At 48.0% G+C, this 23,131-nt stretch overlaps 1 protein-coding gene across 1 annotated transcript in view; it reads left to right on the forward strand.

Moving 5' to 3' along the window:
* Positions 1 to 23,131, forward strand: part of col7a1l (collagen type VII alpha 1-like) — a 505,550-nt gene that overhangs the window by 247,600 nt on the left and 234,819 nt on the right. The window contains exons 59-63 of the mRNA XM_070898381.1: positions 1,054 to 1,089; positions 5,783 to 5,821; positions 8,289 to 8,324; positions 10,630 to 10,749; positions 13,168 to 13,329. Of these exons, the coding sequence (XP_070754482.1) occupies positions 1,054 to 1,089; positions 5,783 to 5,821; positions 8,289 to 8,324; positions 10,630 to 10,749; positions 13,168 to 13,329 (393 nt within the window). The remainder of the gene's footprint in view (positions 1 to 1,053; positions 1,090 to 5,782; positions 5,822 to 8,288; positions 8,325 to 10,629; positions 10,750 to 13,167; positions 13,330 to 23,131) is intronic.

Here is a 23,131-nt window from a genome sequence, read left to right on the forward strand (position 1 = left end):
AGAGAAACATAGCAGAGCAGGTCTCCAGTCGTCTTGGTTAATCCTTGCCACTGGACCAAGACCTAGCTCTGCCAAGCCCGTGTGGTGGCTGGTGTGCAACGGCCACCCCACGTTAAAAAAATCCCCGCACAGGCATCTTCCACCCTTTAACATGTAGTTCGGGACCAGGAATATTAGGTCCTTCATTGAAGCACCTGTGAACTCATCCCTTTTTGGTGTGGAAGCAAGTCATCCTCGATACGAGGCACGGCCTATGAAGATGATAGTTTTATACAAGCAAAGTGTTCCTTCAGTAAGCAATAAACTATGTTTCTTGTTCGAGAACGAGATGTTGTGATTCATGGGAAGAAAATTCTTGAATATTCTTTCCTTTTACTGGCAGGGCACATCTGGAACTCCTGAATCACAAAGAATGGAGGTTGCTTCTTCTACACTCCCCCTATAACACCCCGCTCCTGTAATACACACACCTGTAATAACCTGCTCCTGTAATACACACACCTGTAATACCCCGCTCCTGTAATACACACACCTGTAATACCCCGCTCCTGTAATACACGCACCTGTAATACCCCGCTCCTGTAATACACGCACCTGTAATACATTGCAAAACACTGCTCCTGTAATACAGTGCTCCTGTAATACAATGCTCCTGTGATACCTGCTCCTGTAATACCACCCTCCTGTAATACACGCCCCTGTTATACACTGTAATACACTGCTCCTTTAATACCCACTCCTGTAATACACTGCTCCTGTAATACAGTGCTCCTTTAATACCCCGCTCCTGTACTACACACACCTGTAATACACTGTAATACAGTGCTCCTGTAATACCCACTCCTGTAATACCCTGCTCCTGTAATACATTGTAATACAATGCTCCTGTAATACCCCACTCCTGTAATACACACACCTGTAATACACTGCAATACAATGCTGCTGTAATACATCGCTCCTGTAGCAAATTGTTCCGTGTTGAAATTCATTGTGGTGATTACAGAGAATCATTGCAGGCCTAAAACTCTTTGATTTTTCTGCTTTGACCCACAGGGTGAGAAAGGAGAACGGGGGCTCAAAGGTGAACAAGTAAGAAGCTTTGTTAATTTAGGGGAGCTTTCTTTTATTGAATTGCACAAAAAGTTACATTTTCAGAAGTCCTGGTACAATACAGGGAATATATGGCATCTAACTGCTTACATTGTACTTGCAGATACTAAACTGCATAGATCTTGTACAGTTCTATAGATGTGGGTGCTATTGCTTATTGGTAAAGCTAGGGTTAATCTTTGGCAGGGGCCTAAGGATTGAACAAAGAGAATGGGGAAAAGGTCTTCTTAGACATTGGATTTGGGGAAGAGCCAGTTTTGCGAGAGCTTATGGGGTAGAATGAGTGGTGTACCCACTGAAATTTAAGGTGTTTAACTGGAGACTATGAAGTCCCCTAAGAGTGGGGGAGTTCTCCTGATGTCCTGGCTAATATTTATCCCTCAACCAATATCACAAACACAAATTATCTGGTCATTATCACATTGCTGTTTGTGGGAGCTTGCTGCGTGCAAATCAGCTGCCACGTTTCCCACATTACAACAATGACGACACTTCAAAAGTACTTCATTGGCTGTAAAGTGTTTTGGGATGTCATGAGGTCATGAAAGATGCTATTTAATGCATTCTCTTTCTTTTTTTCTTTCTTAAATTTAATTCAATGCTGTTACTAAAATTAATTTTTGATGCACCGTTGAATGCTAGACATGGGTTCCTGACCTCAACAGTGCTGTTGTGAGGAGGTACCAATAGAAGCAAGGGACCTCATCACAGCAATAGTGTCAACCCCTGCCCACTTTCACATAGTGCCAATGACCCCCCCCCCCCACTGTAGGCTGCACTGGCAGGGGATGGATAAGCTGTCCATTTTCCCAACCTGGGGAAGGTATGTGTTATGGGGAGACTTAAAGGGCGTGAATAAAATATTAATTTTGAAAGGAATAAAGGACTCCTTTAGATCTCGCTCAGTCATGGACTCAGAGTGGCTCTTGGTTAGCACCCTTGCAATTGCTTTTATGCTAAATCTGAAGCATAGGAAATGATTGCAACGCGAACCGTTTGACGGAGCAGGAGCTGGGATGCCTTATTTGGAGCTGAGGACGAGCAATTTTTTTTATTTTATTTATTTTTTTATTTTATTCGTTGCCAATCTTTCCAATTCTTTGTCAAATCACAAACGCCAGAGGTCACCTTGCACACATCAAGGATCACTCTGCGCCAATGCTCTTAGCCAAAAGGCCTAGAGCCACTGCATCGTTCCTGGAAGTACTGCAATACCAGGTTCGTGCCATGGAGGTGGATGGGTCAGGCCCCCCACACACCTCCGTGGAGGTGGATGGGTCAAGCCACCCCACCCACCTCCTATGACGAGCAATGACCATAGTAATATTGCCTACAATAGAGTGGGACCAGAGAGGCGACGGCTGCAGTAAATTGATGCTTACTTGATAATGAACCATTTTACAGTTGCTACAAATTTCTGAAATTGAGGTTTGACACTGCAGTTTGATCATAGCAATGGATTTTGCTCTTTAGTGTTTGTGGGTGAAGTGTTGAACAGGTGCAGCACGTAAAGGAAAACCTGACCGGTTGAGTTACCCTCCCAGTCAATTTCCTCTTCTGATTCACCCAAGCGATACTTTATGCCCAATTGCTAAACTGTACACCAAAATTCTAAAAGGACAAAGGGTGTTAAAAAAACAAGCCTGAAGGCGTTGTGTCTTAATGCAAGGAGTATCCGTAATAAGGTGGATGAATTAACTGTGCAAATAGATGTTAACAAATATGATGTGATTGGGATTACAGAGAGGTGGCTCCAGGATGATCAGGGCTGGGAACTCAACATCCAGGGGTATTCAACATTCAGGAAGGATAGAATAAAAGGAAAAGGAGGTGGGGTAGCATTGCTGGTTAAGGAGGAGATTAATGCAATAGTTAGGAAGGACATTAGCTTGGATGATGTGGAATCTATATGGGTAGAGCTGCAGAACACCAAAGGGCAAAAAACGTTAGTGGGGGTTGTGTACAGACCTCCAAACAGTAGTAGTGATGTTGGGGAGGGCATCAAACAGGAAATTAGGGGTGCATGCAATAAAGGTGCAGCAGTTATAATGGGTGACTTTAATATGCACATAGATTGGGCTAACCAAACTGGAAGCAATACGGTGGAGGAGGATTTCCTGGAGTGCATAAGGGATGGTTTTCTAGACCAATATGTCGAGGAACCAACTAGGGGGAAGGCCATCTTAGACTGGGTGTTGTGTAATGAGAGAGGATTAATTAGCAATCTCGTTGTGCGAGGCCCCTTGGGGAAGAGTGACCATAATATGGTGGAATTCTGCATTAGGATGGAGAATGAAACAGTTAATTCAGAGACCATGGTCCAGAACTTAAAGAAGGGTAACTTTGAAGGTATGAGGCGTGAATTGGCTAGGATAGATTGGCGAATGATACTTAAGGGGTTGACTGTGGATGGGCAATGGCAGACATTTAGAGACCGCATGGATGAACTACAACAATTGTACATTCCTGTCTGGCGTAAAAATAAAAAAGGGAAGGTGGCTCAACTGTGGCTATCAAGGGAAATCAGGGAGAGTATTAAAGCCAAGGAAGTGGCATACAAATTGGCCAGAAATAGCAGCGAACCCGGGGACTGGGAGAAATTTAGAACTCAGCAGAGGAGGACAAAGGGTTTGATTAGGGCAGGGAAAATGGAGTACGAGAAGAAGCTTGCAGGGAACATTAAAGCGGATTGCAAAAGTTTCTATAGATATGTAAAGAGAAAAAGGTTAGTAAAGACAAACGTAGGTCCCCTGCAGTCAGAATCAGGGGAAGTCATAACGGGGAACAAAGAAATGGCGGACCAATTGAACAAGTACTTTGGTTCGGTATTCACTAAGGAGGACACAAACAACCTTCCGGATATAAAAGGGGTCGGAGGGTCTAGTAAGGAGGAGGAACTGAGGGAAATCCTTATTAGTCGGGAAATTGTGTTGGGGAAATTGATGGGATTGAAGGCCGATAAATCCCCAGGGCCTGATGGACTGCATCCCAGAGTACTTAAGGAGGTGGCCTTGGAAATAGTGGATGCATTGACAGTCATTTTCCAACATTCCATTGACTCTGGATCAGTTCCTATGAAGTGGAGGGTAGCCAATGTAACCCCACTTTTTAAAAAAGGAGGGAGAGAGATAACAGGGAATTATAGACCGGTCAGCCTGACATCGGTAGTGGGTAAAATGATGGAATCAATTATTAAGTATGTCATCGCAGTGCATTTGGAAAGAGGTGACATGATAGGTCCAAGTCAGCATGGATTTGTGAAAGGGAAATCATGCTTGACAAATCTTCTGGAATTTTTTGAGGATGTTTCCAGTCGAGTGGACAAGGGAGAACCAGTTGATGTGGTATATTTGGACTTTCAGAAGGCTTTCGACAAGGTCCCACACAAGAGATTAATGTGCAAAGTTAAAGCACAGGGATTGGGGGTAGTGTGCTGACATGGATTGAGAACTGGTTGTCAGACAGGAAGCAAAGAGTAGGAGTAAATGGGGACTTTTCAGAATGGCAGACAGTGACTAGTTGGGTACCGCAAGGTGCTGTGCTGGGGTCCCAGCTGTTTATACTGTACATTAATGATTTAGACGAGGGGATTAAATGTAGTATCTCCAAATTTGCGGATGACACTAAGTTGGGTGGCAGTGTGAGCTGCGAGGAGGATGCTATGAGGCTGCAGAGTGACTTGGATAGGTTAGGTGAGTGGGCAAATGCATGGCAGATGAAGTATAATGTGGATAAATGTGAGGTTATCCACTTTGGTGGTAAAAACAGAGAGACAGACTATTATCTGAATGGTGACAGTTTAGGAAAAGGGGAGGTGCAACGAGACCTGGTTGTCATGGTACATCAGTCATTGAAGGTTGGCATGCAGGTACAGCAGGTGGTTAAGAAAGCAAATGGCATGTTGGCCTTCATAGCGAGGAGATTTGAGTACAGGGGCAGGGAGGTGTTGCTACAGTTGTACAGGGCCTTGGTGAGGCCACACCTGGAGTATTGTGTACAGTTTTGGTCTCCTAACCTGAGGAAGGACATTCTTGCTATTGAGGGCGTGCAGCGAAGGTTCACCAGACTAATTCCCGGGATGGCGGGACTGACAAAACAAGAAAGATTGGATCAACTGGGCTTGTATTCACTGGAGTTCAGAAGAATGAGAGGGGACCTCATAGAAACCTTTAAAATTCTGACGGTGTTAGACAGGTTAGATGCAGGAAGAATGTTCCCAATGTTGAGGAAGTCCAGAACCAGGGGACACAGTCTAAGGATAAGGGGTAAGCCATTTAGGACCGAGATGAGGAGAAACTTCTTCACCCAGAGAGTGGTGAACCTGTGGAATTCTCTACCACAGAAAGTTGTTGAGGCCAATTCACTAAATATATTCAAAAAGGAGTTAGATGAAGTCCTTACTACTAGGGGGATCAAGGGGTATGGCGAGAAAGCAGGAATGGGGTACTGAAGTTGCATGTTCAGCCATGAACTCATTGAATGGCGGTGCAGGTTAGAAGGGCTGAATGGCCTAATCCTGCACCTATTTTCTATGTTTCTATGTTTCTAATTATTATGTATTATTATTTATTAATTATTATTTATTAGTTTTGCTCCTTGCTTGCATGAGTGGGCATCTCTCTCTCTCAATTTAATCATCCAATATTCTAACGCATCGTCGATTTTCTTTAAGGGTTACCCTGGACCACCAGGAAAAGGAGTTGATATGAAGGTAGGAGAGCACTGCAATGAATAAGTCCTATCTGAGATATCTTTGGACTATATAATATACAGAGGCTTTGCAATCTCCCAATATCAAGTCCACAGTACTTTAGTTTCCTATTATATGAAATGATCGATATGAGAATTTTACTGTTACCTCCTACTCGAATTTGTTCTCATCCTGTCACGTGGCATAGCAACCTTAGAAAACGCTCATGTGGAATTGCATTCTGCGTATGACACCATTTTGTCACCAATAGCATTCTTATACCCTCTTTAAGTTATAAAGATTACCTGAGGACTTTAGAAGTACCATTTTCTGCCTGTGGTAAGGGCTTCTAGGAGCTCCTTTCTCATTTACTGCTTTATCCAATTTTGTAATTCCCTCATTTACCTCAATACTGTCCCATCTGTCTTGTATTTTCCTTGTTGAAAGTGCAAGATGGATATCTGCTCCCTGGAGTCCAGCAATGATGCTATATGGGGCGTGAATGACTGCAGCCTGTGGTCAAATCTTCCTCAGGTTCTTCCTTCCCTCTGTGGATAGCACAAACCCTCCCCACAGTAGCCTAGAAGAGATCAAGATCTTGCTTTATGAAGAATCACAGGTGTATCCCCACATCCCACTACTTTGTGATGTGACACATTGCTGCTCTGAAGAACCGCGCCATTCCTTTTTTTTTTGCTTATTTAAAAGCTGCCTTTTTAATTCCTACCTGTATCTCCTGCTGGGATTTCCTGCTTTGATAGAATTTTACTTGTGACGTGAATTCTGTCTGCCTGACCCTGGCTTAGGCAACCCTTTCCATTTTAAACTGCCCCCTGCCACCCCGAGCAATGATTTAAAGAATCATAGAGATTTAAATCAAAGTCCAATTGCCATCATTTTTAAAGGAGAACTTGGGGTAGATTTTGCTCTGGGCTCATTTTCAACAGGCTTTTGACTCTTAATTAACACATTCAAGGACCCAACGCATGTTTTAGGTGACTGCCCAGGATGCTGCAAAAATGGGGCCCCACGATTTTAACAGCATTCCAACATTCCAGCAATACTAGGACGCAAAAGATGGAAATTATGTTGTCGGATGTATTTCAGTCATTTGCATCGCATTTGAATGTTCTGCCCACATTTGAACAAAACAAATTCAATGCGATCTGTCACTTCCAGTCAGAAATGATGGAAGTCATGGGGAACCCACAAATTTGGCTCCCAAAGAACTGTCCCCCAAATTCTGCCCAACGCACAGCTGGGGTAAGAATTCATTCACTGGTGTGTGATCTAAAATCATATAGCACAGAAGGAGGCCATTCGGCCCATCATGAAAGAGCTATCCAATTAGTCCTAGTTTTCTGCTCATTCCCCTCAAGCCCTGAAAATTTGTCCTTTTCAAATATTAATCCAATTCCTTTTGAATGTTATTATTGAATCTGCTTTCACCAACCTTTTCAGGTGGTGCATTCCAGACCATAATAACTTGCTGAGTAAAAAATTCTCTTCATCACCCCCCCCTGGCTCTTTTGCCAAAGATCTTCAATCTGTGACCTCTGGTTACTGACACCCCTGGCAGTAGAAACAGTTTATTTGTAATTACTCTATCAGAACCATTTACAATTTTGAACACCTCTATTAAATCTCCAAACCTTCTCTGCTGTAAGATGAACAATCCCAGCTTCTCTAATCTCTCCACGTAACTGAATTCCCTCATCCTTGGTATCATTCTGATAAATCTCCTCTGCACCCTCTCCAAGGCCTTGACATCCTTCCCAAAGTGTGGTGCCCAGAATGGGACACAATGCTTCAGCTGGGGCCTAACCAGTGGTTTATAAAGGTTTAGGATAATGTCCTTGCTTTTGTATTCTATGTGTCTTTTTATAAAGCCCACGATCCCGTATGCCTTTTGACTTGTTCTGCCACCTTCAAAGGCTTGTGTATGTGAAACCCCAGGTCTCTCTGTTCCTGCATCTCCTTTAAAATTGAACCAATTAGTTTATCAAAACAATGAGCTAACTCACCTCACCCGACAATGACTAATAGTCTCCATTGCCACAGAGACAAATTGACCAGCGATCATGCTTCAGATTGGTGATCAGACACCCCCCTGCCCCCACTTCCTCCTCTGATGAAAAGGAGCACATGTACCTATCACGTTAGACGAGGTTACGCTTGGTTGTGTTGCCCACCCTACCCCCCTCACTCTCCCCATCAAATTCACTGCGGCCTGAGATATGGAGAATGATGCTTGGATGAGGTAGGGAGGGCTGTTGGGGGAACTGGAACCATACCCAACATGGGTCACCACCTCCGGAAAAGGAATGTTAAATGCAGAACACCAGAATGAAAAAGGTGTGAGGGAAAGGTGGTAAAATATCTATTAGCACTAAATACTTCTACAAATACTTGCCCGCCCTGAAAGTACCACATCTTCCACGTTAACCCTGTTAGTGTTATTCATTATTTTTTCTTTTCACTCCCACAGGATTTAGAAAAGCTTTTTGACATTTATGGTATAAAGGTACGTAGATGGTTTAGTACCACAAACTCAAACTAGTAATACCCAATCAACCACCTTAACTACTGCAGCGGTACCTCTAAATTCATAATCCTAGGTAGTAATAACACTACTTTGGTGGTCAGTTGACCCAAAACCAAAATCGAGGTCCGATTGCCCAAATTTTTAAAGGAGAATTTGGAGTAGATTTTGTTCTGGGCCTATTTTCAACAGGCCTCGAATCAACATAGTCACAGAGCCTAACATCTGTTTCAGGCAGCTGCCCGGGGTGCCTAAAAAAAATGGGGCTCAATAATTTAGTAGCGGGACCAACATCTGCACAGATTGGGCGCAGAATATCCTGCTGCTAATTTGGTTAGCTTCGTGCCTGTATTACGTCTGAAAAATGGGCCTAATGCATGTCAATTTCTACCCCCTTATGTTTTCTACTTCTTGCTGTGGCTCAGTGGGTAGCACTCTTGCCTATGAGTCAGAAAGTTGTGGGTTCAAGATCCACTCCAGGGACTTGAGCACAAAAAATCTAAGCTGACACTCCCAGTGCAGTGCAGTGGGAGTGCTGCACTGTCAGAGCTGCCGTCTTTCGGATGAGATGTTAAACTGAAGCCCTATCTGCTCTCTCAAGTCGATGTAAAAGATCCTATTTCAAAGAAGAGCAGGGGAATTTCCCCCAGTGTCCTGGCCAATATTTATACCTCAATCAACATAACAAAAAAACAGATTATCTGGTCATTATCACATTGCTGTTTGTGGGAGCTTGCTGTGCGCAAATTGGCTGCCACGTTTCCCACATTACAACAGGGACTACACTCCAAAAGCACTTCATTGACTTTAAAGCGCTGTGAGATGTCCGGTGGTCGTGAAAGGCGCTATATAAATGCAAGTCTTTTTCTTTTTTTAATGCTATCCGTTAGGAAACTATTTGACTGAAATGCTCAGGTATTTTAATGAGCTAAAAAAAAGTCACTTGATACATATACAAGATACAGGAGCTTAAGAGAATATGGAATGATTCCAAGTCACTTGGACCATCGAACATGTTCCTTGAATGCCACCATGTATAATTTGTGTTATCACAGACACTTCCTTCCTTATTTCATCTCATTACGGAGGTCAATAAATACACCTAAAACTTCCAAAAAGAAAAAAAAACCCAGTCAAACTTCTCCCTGACTCCCAATTGTAATTGTGTCAAAAATGTCAGGGTATCAATGCAACATTACAATCGCCATTGCTCAACCGTGACCAGGTGCGTTCCACAGAGGACAGTGCCATCGCCCGACGACTGTGTAGTAGGTGAGTGAGAAATAGAAAAAAAGAAAGACTTGGATTTATATAGCGCCTTTCACAACCACCGGATGTCCCAAAGCGCAATACAGCCAATGAAGTACTTTTGGAGTGTCGTCACTGTTTTAATGTAGTAGAGGCACCTAGTATCAATTTGGATGCTAGACTGTGTGTCAGGACACTGCAGGGATGAATTGCTCAGCCTTTTCTCATCTGTTCTTATTTGACTATCTACCTGTAACTTCCAGTGCTGGGCCTGACCACATAATCATACAGCCCTTTTAATTACTGTTACTGTTTCAAAGTAGGGCTTGGTGTGCACCTCAGTGTCCTGGCCAATATTCATCCCTCAACCAACATCACTAATAACAGATTATCTGGTCATTTATCACATTGCTGTTTGTGGGATCTTGCTGTGTGCAAATTGGCTGCCGTGTTCCCTCCATTACAACAGTGACTACATTTCAAAAAGTACTTCATTGGCTGTAAAGCACTTGGGGATGCCCTGAGTTCGTGAAAGGCACTATATAAATGCAAGTCTTTTCTTTAAAAAGTTAAACCATTTTGCATTGGCTGCCTTTGGTGAGAAGCTACAAGGATCAACATTGGCCCACCTTCTCAGGGCAACTTCGGATGGGCAATAAATGTGACCTTGCCAGCGTTGCCAATGCAGTTTTCTAAATAGCTGTGTGGGAGTGGAGGCTCTGCTCTTCCCTACAAGACCACTGGCATAAGAGGATGGGGCCAGCATGAGAACTCCCCAGGGTCCTTGGGACCTGGCACTCTGGCCCTCAGCCTTGACCCCAGTTTAATCATTTCAATGTCATTCATCTGATTCAGTTTTCTTGAAGTAAAAATAAATCTTTGAATTCAAAAGTAAGACAATAAGCGAGGATTATGTAACAGCACTTGCCGTATATTGTTTAACAAAATCTGCAATGCAATCAAGTATTAATTTATGGTCCAGAATCCGGCCAATTGATTCCTGAAACCATGTATTAATGAAGTGAGATCTGTTCTACAGCTGTCTCTTTTGAAAGAATTAATTGATAGACTTCTTCAAAATGGTGTGGAGGAGTTTCTGCAGCAGCTCACAAGTTCCAAGAAAGACAAGACCCCAAGGAAAATGCAGGATTTAAAACAGGTGGAAGAGTTAAAAGTGAGTCCAAGCAAGTTCTCTCTGAGCTTTACAGTTTTTAAGGGGTTGGGGTTGGATACTGGCTGCAGTCCCCCTGTTCATTATCATGGATCCCCGATGCCCATTATTCAACATATGTTCACCCTGATGTCCATTATACTTCTGTATATTCATCCTGATGCACCTTATTCTTCTGTATATCCACCCTGATACCCATTATTACATAAGAACATAAGAAATAGGAGCAGGAGTAGGCCATTTGGACTCTCGAGCCTGCTCCGCCATTCAATAAGATCATGGCTGATCTGATCATGGACTCAGCTCCACTTCCCTGCCCATTCCCCATAACCCTTTATTCCCTTATTGCTCAAAAATCTTTCTATCTCTGCCTTAAATATATTCAATGACCCAGCCTCCACAGCTCTCTGGGGCAGAGAATTCCACAGATTTACAACCCTCTGAGAAGAAATTCCTCCTCATCTCAGTTTTAAATGGGCGGCCACTTATTCTGTGACTATGTCCCCTAGTTTTAGTTTCCACTATGAGTGGAAATATCCTCTCTGCATCCACCTTGTTGAGTCCTCTCATTATCTTGTATGTTTCGATAAGATCACCTCTCATTCTTCTGAACTCCAATGAGTATAGGCCCAACCTACTCAACTTATCTTCATAAGTCAACCCCCTCATCTCCGGAATCAACTGAGTGAACCTTCCCTGAACAGCCTCCAATGCAAGTATATCCTTTCTTAAATACGGAGACCAAAACTGTACGCAGTACTCTAGGTGTGGCCTCACCAATATCCTGTACAGTTGCAGCAGGGCTTCTCTGCTTTTATACTCTATTCCCCTTGCAATAAAGGCCAACATTCCATTTGCCTTCCTGATTACTTGCTGTACGTACATACTAACTTTTTGTGTTTTATACACAAGGAGCCCCAGTTCTCTCTGTACTGCAGCACTTTGCAATTTTTCTCCATTTAAATTATAATTTGCTTTTCTATTTTTTCTGCCAAAGTGAATAACCTCACATTTTCCCACATTATACTCCACCTGCAAAATTTTTACCCATTCACTTAGCCTGTCTATATCCCTTTGCAGATTTTTTGTGTCCTCCTCACAATTTGCTTTCCCACCCATCTTTGTATCATCAGCAAACTTGGCTACATTACACTCAGTCCCTTCATCCAATTATAGATTGTAAATAGTTGAGGCCTCAGCACCGATCCCTGTGGTAACCCCACTAGTTACTGTTTGCCAACCGGAAAATGACCCATTTATCCCGACTCTCTGTTTTCTGTTAGTTAGCCAGTCCTTTATCTATACTGATATATTACCCCCAACCCCGTGAGCTTTTATCTTGTGCAGTAACCTTTTATGTGGCATCTTATCGAATGCCTTCTGGAAATCTACTGGCTCCCCTTTATCCACCCTGCTCGTTACATCCTCAAAGAGCTCCAGAAAATTTGTCAAACTTAATTTCCCTTTCATAAAACCACGCTGACTCTGCTTGATTGAATTATGCTTTTCCAAATGTCCTGCTACTGCTTCCTTAATAATGGACTCCAGCATTTTCCCAACGACAGATGTTAGGCTAACCGGTCTATAGTTTCCTGCTGTCTGTCTGCCTCCTTTTTTAAATAGGAGTGTTACATTTGCTGTTTTCCAATCCGCCGGGACCTCCCCAGAATCCAGGGAATTTTGATAGATTACAACCAATGCATCCACTATCACTGCAGCCACTTTTAAGACCCTTGGATGCAAGCCATCAGGTCCAGAGGACTTGTCCGCCTTAAGTCCCATTATTTTGCCGAGTACCACTTCTTTAGTGATAGTGAATGTATTAAGTTCCTCCCTCCCTATAGCCCCTTGATTTTCCACTAATGGGATGTTTTTAGAGTCTACTATCGTGAAGACCGACACAAAATAGTTGTTCAACGTCTCTGTATTTCCCTGTTCCCCATTATTAATTCCCCAGTCTCATCCTCAAGATGACCAACATTTACTTTAGCCATTCTTTTCCTTTTTATGTACTGTAGAAACTAACTGTTTTTATATTTTGTGCTAGTTTACTTTCATAATCTATCTTCCCTCTCTATTATTTTTTTAGTCGTTCTTTGCTGGCTTTTAAAAGTTTCCCAATCCTCTGGCCTCCCACTGGTCGTGGCCACATTGTATGCCTTGTTTTCAATTTGATACCATCCCTTAGTTCCTTAGTTAGCCACGGATGGTTATACCTTCTCTTACAGTCTTTCCTTCTGATTGGGATATATTTTTGTTGCAAGTTCTCTGCATTCTCTGTATATTCACCCTGATGCCCATTATTCTCTTGTTACTAATTATTAATTTAAAGTTATTTTTTTGTCACTGCAGTGAGCCCTATCGGTACATCTTGAACAAGGACTTTTCATTCTCCCTTTGACACAGGTACAGGACTCATCTTTGAAGTATGACATTGCTAGCCAGTCTCTCTCTGAAACAGAAGAGGTGGTAGAAGAATTTGACTCAGATACAGCAGATCTTGGCCACCTGGACGTAACTCCTTTATTCCAGAGTGGAAGTGCTTCCTCTCACAGTGTAGGAGTAAAGGTAAGAGTATTTTAGGGAGAACATAGATAGAAACGTGCTAATTACTGTAAACCTTTATAAATTTGGTCTCCTAACTTGAGGAAGGACATTCTTGCTATTGAGGGAGTGCAGCGAAGGTTCACCAGACTGATTCCCGGGATGGCGGGACTGACATATCAAGAAAGACTGGATCAACTGGGCTTATATTCACTGGAGTTCAGAAGAATGAGAGGGGATCTCATAGAAACGTTTAAAATTCTGACGGGTTTAGACAGGTTAGATGCAGGAAGAATGTTCCCAATGTTGGGGAAGTCCAGAACCAGTGGTCACAGTCTAAGGATAAGGGGTAAGCCATTTAGGACCGAGATGAGGAGAAACTTCTTCACCCAGAGAGTGCTGAACCTGTGGAATTCTCGACCACAGAAAGTTGTTGAGGCCAATTCACTAAATATATTCAAAAAGGAGTTAGATGTAGTCCTTATGGCGGTATGGCGAGAAAGCAGGAATGGGGTACTGAAGTTGCATGTTCAGTCATGAACTCATTGAATGGCGGTGCAGGCTCGAAGGGCCGAATGGCCCACTCCTGCACCTATTTTCTATGTTTCTATGTTTCTATGTTTCTAAATCACATGGTTAGGCCTCAGCTGGAGTATTGTGTCCAATTTTGGGCGCCACACTTTAAGAAGGATGTCAAGGCCTTGGAGAGGGTGCAGAAGAGATTTACCAGAATGGTACCAGGGATGAGGGACTTTACTTATGTGGGAAGACAAGAGAAGTTGGGATTGTTAGAACATAAGAAATAGGAGCAGGCGTAGGCCATTTGGCTCCTCAAGCCTGCTCCACCATTTAATAAGAACATGGCTGCTCTGATCTTGGACTCAGCTCCACTTCCCTGCCCTCTCCCCATAACCCTTCACTTCCTTAGAGCAGAGAAGGTTAAGGGGAGATGTAATTGAGGTTTTCAAAGTTTCGAGGAGCGCAAAGATCTCGGAGTGTTGTAGGGCTGGAAGAGGAAACAGAGATAGGTAGGGGCCGAGACCACATAGGAATGTGAACAGAAGGATGATCATTTTAAATTTGAGGCATTACCAGGCTTTTTTAGAGAGAAGTAATTATGGGGAGTGTGGAATAAGTCACAGTTCTTGCATGTCACACATGGTTATGTGGGAAGGAAGCGGCTTGTGGGCACTACAATGCTGAAGATGTGCATTAGCTAAGCTAATCATTGTGGGATAATAGATAGTTAACAATAGCTAGACATAAGACAAGTGACAAATCAAGATGGCCCCCGGGAGCTCCCTCGGGAGCTCCTCTGCTGAACAACTTTATCCCTGGCCATCCATTGCCATCCTTCTCCCTTTCTCCCCCAATCTCCCCACTGTTGAAGTTTCCCCTGGCCCCAATAGTGGGTGCATTTCTTACTCCTAAAGTACAAATCTGTGCTGCAAGGGAGCTACCTGAGCCCACTGCCCATCCCCCAACCATGCCTGCTCCTTACGTCCATCAGTGAGCGCTGGATTTATCGCTCAAATCTATCTTCCAACCTTCCGGACCTTTCTGCCGCCAAGACTTCACTCCCCCACCGGATGTGGCCGACTCAGCTACTCCTCTCAATCACTGTCGGTGTCCGGGGAGCTTCCGATCAACTCCGACCACAGGTTTGGACTGTACCCTCTCTCTCCGCACTCACACGTGATCCCAACAGTGTCTCACTGTACCCTCTCTCTCCGCCCTCACACGTGATCCCGACAGTGTCTCACTGTACCCTCTCTCTCCGCCCTCACACGTGATCCCGACAGTGTCTCGGACTGTACCCTCTCTCTCCGCCCTCACACGTGATCCCGACGGTGTCTCACTGTACCCTCTCTCTCCGCCCTCACACGTGATCCCGACAGTGTCTCACTGTACCCTCTCTCTCCGCCCTCACACGTGATCCCGACAGTGTCTCACTGTACCCTCTCTCTCCGCCCTCACACCCGATCCCGACAGTGTCTCACTGTACCCTCTCTCTCCGCCCTCACACGTGATCCCGACAGTGTCTCACTGTACCCTCTCTCTCCGCCCTCACACGTGATCCCGACAGTGTCTCACTGTACCCTCTCTCTCCGCCCTCACACGTGATCCCGACAGTGTCTCACTGTACCCTCTCTCTCCGCCCTCACACGTGATCCCGACAGTGTCTCACTGTACCCTCTCTCTCCGCCCTCACACGTGATCCCGACAGTGTCTCGGACTGTACCCTCTCTCTCCACCCTCACACGTGATCCCGACGGTGTCTCACTGTACCCTCTCTCTCCGCCCTCACACGTGATCCCGACAGTGTCTCGGACTGTACCCTCTCTCTCCGCCCTCACACGTGATCCCGACAGTGTCTCGGACTGTACCCTCTCTCTCCGCCCTCACACGTGATCCCGACAGTGTCTCACTGCACCCTCTCTCTCCGCCCTCACACGTGATCCCGACAGTGTCTCACTGCACCCTCTCTCTCCGCCCTCACACCCGATCCCGACAGTGTCTCACTGTACCCTCTCTCTCCGCCCTCACACGTGATCCCGACAGTGTCTCGGACTGTACCCTCTCTCTCCGCCCTCACACGTGATCCCGACAGTGTCTCGGACTGTACCCTCTCTCTCCGCCCTCACACGTGATCCCGACAGTGTCTCGGACTGTACCCTCTCTCTCCACCCTCGCACGTGATCCCGACGGTGTCTCGGACTGTACCCTCTCTCTCCGCCCTCGCACGTGATCCCGACGGTGTCTCGGACTGTACCCTCTCTCTCCGCCCTCGCACGTGATCCCGACGGTGTCTCGGACTGTACCCTCTCTCTCCGCCCTCGCACGTGATCCCGACGGTGTCTCGGACTGTACCCTCTCTCTCCGCCCTCACACGTGATCCCGACAGTGTCTCACTGTACCCTCTCTCTCCGCCCTCACACGTGATCCCGACAGTGTCTCATTGCACCCTCTCTCTCCACCCTCACACGTGATCCCGACGGTGTCTCACTGTACCTTCTCTCTCCGCCTTCACACGTGATCCCGACAGTGTCTCACTGTACCCTCTCTCTCCACCCTCACACGTGATCCCGACGGTGTCTCGGACTGTACCCTCTCTCTCCGCCCTCACACCCGATCCCGACAGTGTCTCACTGTACCCTCTCTCTCCGCCCTCGCACGTGATCCCGACGGTGTCTCGGACTGTACCCTCTCTCTCCGCCCTCACACGTGATCCCGACAGTGTCTCGGACTGTACCCTCTCTCTCCGCCCTCACACGTGATCCCGACAGTGTCTCACTGCACCCTCTCTCTCCGCCCTCACACGTGATCCCGACAGTGTCTCACTGCACCCTCTCTCTCCGCCCTCACACCCGATCCCGACAGTGTCTCACTGTACCTTCTCTCTCCGCCCTCACACGTGATCCCGACAGTGTCTCGGACTGTACCCTCTCTCTCCGCCCTCACACGTGATCCCGACAGTGTCTCGGACTGTACCCTCTCTCTCCGCCCTCACACGTGATCCCGACAGTGTCTCGGACTGTACCCTCTCTCTCCGCCCTCGCACGTGATCCCGACGGTGTCTCGGACTGTACCCTCTCTCTCCGCCCTCGCACGTGATCCCGACGGTGTCTCGGACTGTACCCTCTCTCTCCGCCCTCGCACGTGATCCCGACGGTGTCTCGGACTGTACCCTCTCTCTCCGCCCTCGCACGTGATCCCGACGGTGTCTCGGACTGTACCCTCTCTCTCCGCCCTCACACGTGATCCCGACAGTGTCTCACTGTACCCTCTCTCTCCGCCCTCACACGTGATCCCGACAGTGTCTCATTGCACCCTCTCTCTCCACCCTCACACGTGATCCCGACGGTGTCTCACTGTACCTTCTCTCTCCGCCTTCACACGTGATCCTGACAGTGTCTCACTGTACCCTCTCTCTCCACCCTCACACGTGATCCCGACGGTGTCTCGGACTGTACCCTCTCTCTTCGCCCTCACACCCGATCCCGACAGTGTCTCACTGTACCCTCTCTCTCCGCCCTCACACCCGATCCCGACAGTGTCTCACTGTACCCTCTCTCTCCGCCCTCGCACGTGATCCCGACGGTGTCTCGGACTGTACCCTCTCTCTCCGCCCTCGCACGTGATCCCGACAGTGTCTCGGACTGTACCCTCTCTCTCCGCCCTCACACGTGATCCCGACGGTGTCTTGGACTGTACCCTCTCTCTCCGCCCTCACACGTGATCCCGACAGTGTCTTGGACTGTACCCTCTCTCTCCGCCCTCACACGTGATCCCGACAGTGTCTTGGACTGTACCCTCTCTCTCCGCCCTCACACGTGATCCCGACGGTGTCTCAGTGTACCCTCTCTCTCCGCCCTCACACATGATCCCGACGGTGTCTCACTGTACCCTCTCTCTCCGCCCTCACACGTGATCCCGACGGTGTCTCACTGTACCCTCTCTCTCCGCCCTCACACGTGATCCCGACGGTGTCTCACTGTACCCTCTCTCTCCGCCCTCACACGTGATCCCGACATTGTCTCGGATTGTACCCTCTCTCTCCGCCCTCACACGTGATCCCGACGGTGTCTCACTGTACCCTCTCTCTCCGCCCTCACACGTGATCCCGACAGTGTCTCGGACTGTACCCTCTCTCTCCGCCCTCACACGTGATCCCGACAGTGTCTCGGACTGCACCCTCTCTCTCCGCCCTCACACGTGATCCCGACGGTGTCTCACTGTACCCTCTCTCTCCGCCCTCACACGTGATCCCGACAGTGTCTCGGACTGTACCCTCTCTCTCCGCCCTCACACGTGATCCCGACAGTGTCTCGGACTGTACCCTCTCTCTCCGCCCTCACACGTGATCCCGACAGTGTCTCGGACTGTACCCTCTCTCTCCGCCCTCACACGTGATCCCGACGGTGTCTCACTGTACCCTCTCTCTCCGCCCTCGCACGTGATCCCGACAGTGTCTCGGACTGTACCCTCTCTCTCTGCCCTCACACGTGATCCCGACGGTGTCTCACTGTACCCTCTCTCTCCGCCCTCACACGTGATCCCGACAGTGTCTCGGACTGTACCCTCTCTCTCCGCCCTCACACGTGATCCCGACAGTGTCTCGGACTATACCCTCTCTCTCCGCCCTCACACGTGATCCCGACAGTGTCTCACTGTACCCTCTCTCTCCGCCCTCACACGTGATCCCGACAGTGTCTCAGACTGTACCCTCTCTCTCCGTCCTCACACGTGATCCCGACAGTGTCTCGGACTGCACCCTCTCTCTCCGCCCTCACACGTGATCCCGACAGTGTCTCGGACTGCACCCTCTCTCTCCGCCCTCACACGTGATCCCGACGGTGTCTCACTGTACCCTCTCTCTCCGCCCTCACACGTGATCCCGACAGTGTCTCACTGTACCCTCTCTCTCCGCCCTCACACGTGATCCCGACAGTGTCTCGGACTGTACCCTCTCTCTCCGCCCTCACACGTGATCCCGACGGTGTCTCGGACTGTACCCTCTCTCTCCGCCCTCACACGTGATCCCGACAGTGTCTCGGACTGTACCCTCTCTCTCCGCCCTCACACGTGATCCTGACAGTGTCTCGGACTGTACCCTCTCTCTCCGCCCTCACACGTGATCCCGACGGTGTCTCGGACTGTACCCTCTCTCTCCGCCCTCACACGTGATCCCGACAGTGTCTCGGACTGTACCCTCTCTCTCCGCCCTCACACCCGATCCCGGCGGCACTTTGCCTCCCTCCAGCCGCCGCTCCCGCTCAACTGCGGAGACAAAAGAAGCTGGAGGAATCGCGGCGGAGCCCCTGTCGAGCACGTGGTGTGTGTAATGGTGGCGGCCATTCTGTCTTCTTCTGCGCCCCATCGAGAAACAAAGATTGAGCGGGATACAGTTTACAAATCGCCAGCAGGGCCCCAGTACCTGCCCTCAGCCTAGAACTAATACCTGGGAGGGGGAAGCATTGCCTCAGGCCTCTTATCCTCACTCTCCATACCTCAAATTTCTCACCATCTCTCCGAAAGGTGCTGCTCAGCATCGAGCTTACAGCTCGCATTCCACCCCGTAGGCAACTAGGCCCATAGAGTGGAGCCTGGCATCCAGTTGTCTTGGATTCCCTTGCCACTGGGCCAAGACCTTGCTCTGCCAAGCCTGTGTGGTAGCTGGTGTGCAATGGCCACCCCACATTAAAAGAACTTACGCACAGACATCTTCCACCCTTCAAAGTGAAGTTCGGGATCTGGAACGTCGGGACCCTCATGGACAACCCCAACAGCGACAGACCGGAACGACGCACTGCTATCGTTGCCCGGGACCTCAGACACTTCGACGTTGATATTGCTGCCCTAAGCGAGACCCGGCGGGCAGGGAAAGGCCAGCTCAAAGAGCACGGTGGTGGTTACACATTCTTCTGGAAAGGCAAACCAAAAGAAGAACGCCACCTCCATGGAGTTGGCTTCGCCATCAAGAATGAACTGGTGGGCCATCTCAGAGACTCCCCCTTGCGGGATAAGCGACTGTCTCATGACTCTTTGGTTCACTCTAGCCCAGAACCAGTGCGCTACGGTCATCAGTGCGTACACCCCAACACTGGACGCTACAGATGAGACCAAAGTGGAATTCTACTCCAGCCTCGAACAATCCCTGACCCGAGTCACAACGGACGACAAGCTGTTCCTCCTCGGTGATTTCAACGCCAGAGTTGGAAAGGACACAGACCGCTGGGGAGGTGTGATCGGCAGAGACAGGGTAGGGAAAACCACCTCCAGCGGTACCCTGCTCCTGACAAAATGCTTAGAACATGGTCTTGTCATTACCAACACCTTGTTCCCTCAGAGAGACAAGTACAAGGCATCATGGCAACACCCTCGCTCCAAGCACTGGCATCTGCTCGACTATGTCATTGAATGAGCGAGGGACCACAAGGACGTGCGCATCACCCGCCTAATTCACTCCGTCATTAACATCAATGACGTTAATGGGAATCTGTTCAACCTGCGCCGCCTCCAGGCTAGATCCAAGGTCGTCCCATCCTCTGTCATTGAACTACAGTACGCTTGCATCTGTGCACACTAGGAAGCCGAACTCCAAGCCATCATCAACACCGTTGTTATGTATGTGAACCTCACCTATGTGTAAGACTTGCCATTAGGGGGCACACCTGTGGGAGATCTGTGTACCCTGGAGCAAGCAGGTATAAAAGGCAGTCCACCATGCTGCTGCTGCCTCACTTTGGAGTTATAATAAAGAGACCAAGGTCACAATGGTTTGAGCTCACAACACAGTCTCATGGAGTCATTCTGAACTTAACAACTGGCGACGAGTTACAGATCACAAACTTTCATGCGGAAAAGGCTGCCGTTGGTATTCTTGAGAGATTTGTTGAGGGTGATGATTGGGAAGCCTTCGTTGAGCGCCTCGACCAATACTTCGTGGCCAACGAGCTGGACACGGCTGAGACAGCGATCAAGCAAAGGGCGATTCTCCTCACTATGTGGGTATTCGATATATGACCTCCTCAAAAATCTGCTGTCTGCTGGCATAGGATAAACCAACGGACAAGTCGTACACAGTGCTGTGTGCGCTGGCTCGGGAACACCTCCAGCCGAAAGAGAGCATCTTAATGGCCAGGTATCACTTTTACACGCACCGTCGCTCTGAGGGCCAGAACATGGCGAGCTTTGTCGCCGACCTAAGACGCCTTGCGGGACGGTGTGAATTTGCAGGATCTTTGGGGGAAATGTTGCGGGACTTTTTCGTGCTTGGAATCGGCCACGAGGCCATTCTTCGCAAACTGCTGTCTGCTGAATTCCGATCTGAGCAAGGCCATCACTATAGCCCAGGCCTTTATATCCACGAGCGACAACACGAAACAGATATCTTTACAGCATCGGAGCTCACCGGCAAGTACTGTGCATAAAATAATGTCTTCAGCAGGCAGAACTGTACATGGTAGGGCCCACACGACCGTAGAGGCCAGGCCTAGGGTGACTCAGAGGCCACTGTTGAGTGCCAATGCGAATCCATTAACACCTTGTTGGCGCTGCGGGGGCAGTCATAGAGCCCATCAATTTCGATTCAAGCACTATGTGCGCAAGGGCTGTGGAACAATGGGGCACCTCCAGCGAATGTGCAAGCGACCTCTGACTCACCACGTCAGCAGAGGACGACCGATCCAGCGCGGATCTCACTGAACGAGCAGGAGAGGCAACTCAAACTGAGGATGAGGAGGAAGTGTATGGGGTACACACCTTCACCACCAAAAGCCCTTCGATAATGTAAAAAGTTAAATTTAACGGCATTCCAGTCTCCATGGAATTGGACACGGGGGCAAGTCAATCAATCATGAGCCAGAAGGGCAACAAGGCATGGAGGCCAAAACTGAGCCCGATTCACAACGCTGCGCATTTACACCAAAGAACTCATGCCTGTTATCGGCAGTGCGGCAGTGAAAGTATCGTACGACGGAATGGTGCATGATTTACCACTATGGATTGTACCAGGCGATGGCCCAACGCTGTTCGGCAGGAGCTGACTAGGCAAGATCCGATGGAACTGGGGCGACATCAAAGCACTGTCTTCGGTGGATGACGCCCCGTGCGCCCAGGTGCTAAGCAAATTCCCGCCATTATTCGAGCCAGGCATCGGCAACTTCACAGGCGCCTTGGTGCAGATCCATCTTGTTCCTGGGACATGGTCCGTTCATCACAAGGCCCGAGTAGTCCCAAACTGGGTAGCGGTGTGAGCTGTGAGGAGGATGCTAAGAGGCTGCAGGGTGGCTTGGACAGGTTAGGTGAGTGGGCAAATACATGGCAGATGCAGTAAAATGTGGATAAATGTGAGATTATCCACTTTGGTGGCAAAATCACGAAGTCAGAATATAATCTGGATGGCGGCAGATTAAGAAAAGGGGAGGCGCAACGAGACCTGGGTGTCATAGTTCATCAGTCATTGAAAGTTGGCATGCAGGTACAGCAGGCGGTGAAGAAGGCAAATGGCATGTTGGCCTTCATAGCTAGGGGATTTGAGTATAGGAGCAGGGAGGTCTTACTGCAATTGTACAGGGCCTTGGTGAGGCCTCATCTGGAATATTGTGTTCAGTTTTGGTCTCCTAATCTGAGGAAGGACATTCTTGCTATTGAGGGAGTGCAGCGAAGATTCACCAGACTGATTCCAGGGATGGCTGGACTGACATATGAGGAGTGACTGGATCAACTGGGCCTTTATACACTGGAGTTTAGAAGGATGAGAGGGGATCTCATAGAAACGTATAAGATTCTGACGGGACGGGACAGGTTAGATGCGGGAAGAATATTCCTGATGTTGGGGAAGTCCAGAACTAGGGAATACAGTCTTAGGATATGGGGTAGGCCATTTAAGACTGAGATGAGGAGAAACTTCTTCACTCAGAGTTGTTAACCTGTGGAATTCCCTGCTGCAGAGAGTTGTTGATGCCAATTCATTGGATGTATTCAAGAGGGAGTTAGATATGGCCCTTACGGCTAAAGGGATCAAGGGGTATGGAGAGAAAGCGGGAAAGGAGTACTGAGGTGAAGGATCAGCCATGATCTTATTGAATGGTGGTGCAGGCTCGAAGGGCCGATGGGCCGATCAACCGAGTCTCGTTGCAGAACCAGTACCCGCTACCCAAAGCAACGCTAGCAGGGGGAAAGTTGTTCACCAAGCTAGACCTAACCTCTGCCTACATGACACAGGAGCTGGCTGAACTGTCAAAGAGGTTGACGTGCATCAACACGCACAAAGGACTGTTCGTGTACCACAGATGCCCCTTTGGGATTCGCTCGGCTGCGG

This window comes from Pristiophorus japonicus, chromosome 13 (assembly GCF_044704955.1).
Source record: "Pristiophorus japonicus isolate sPriJap1 chromosome 13, sPriJap1.hap1, whole genome shotgun sequence".
Taxonomy (NCBI): domain Eukaryota; kingdom Metazoa; phylum Chordata; class Chondrichthyes; family Pristiophoridae; genus Pristiophorus; species Pristiophorus japonicus.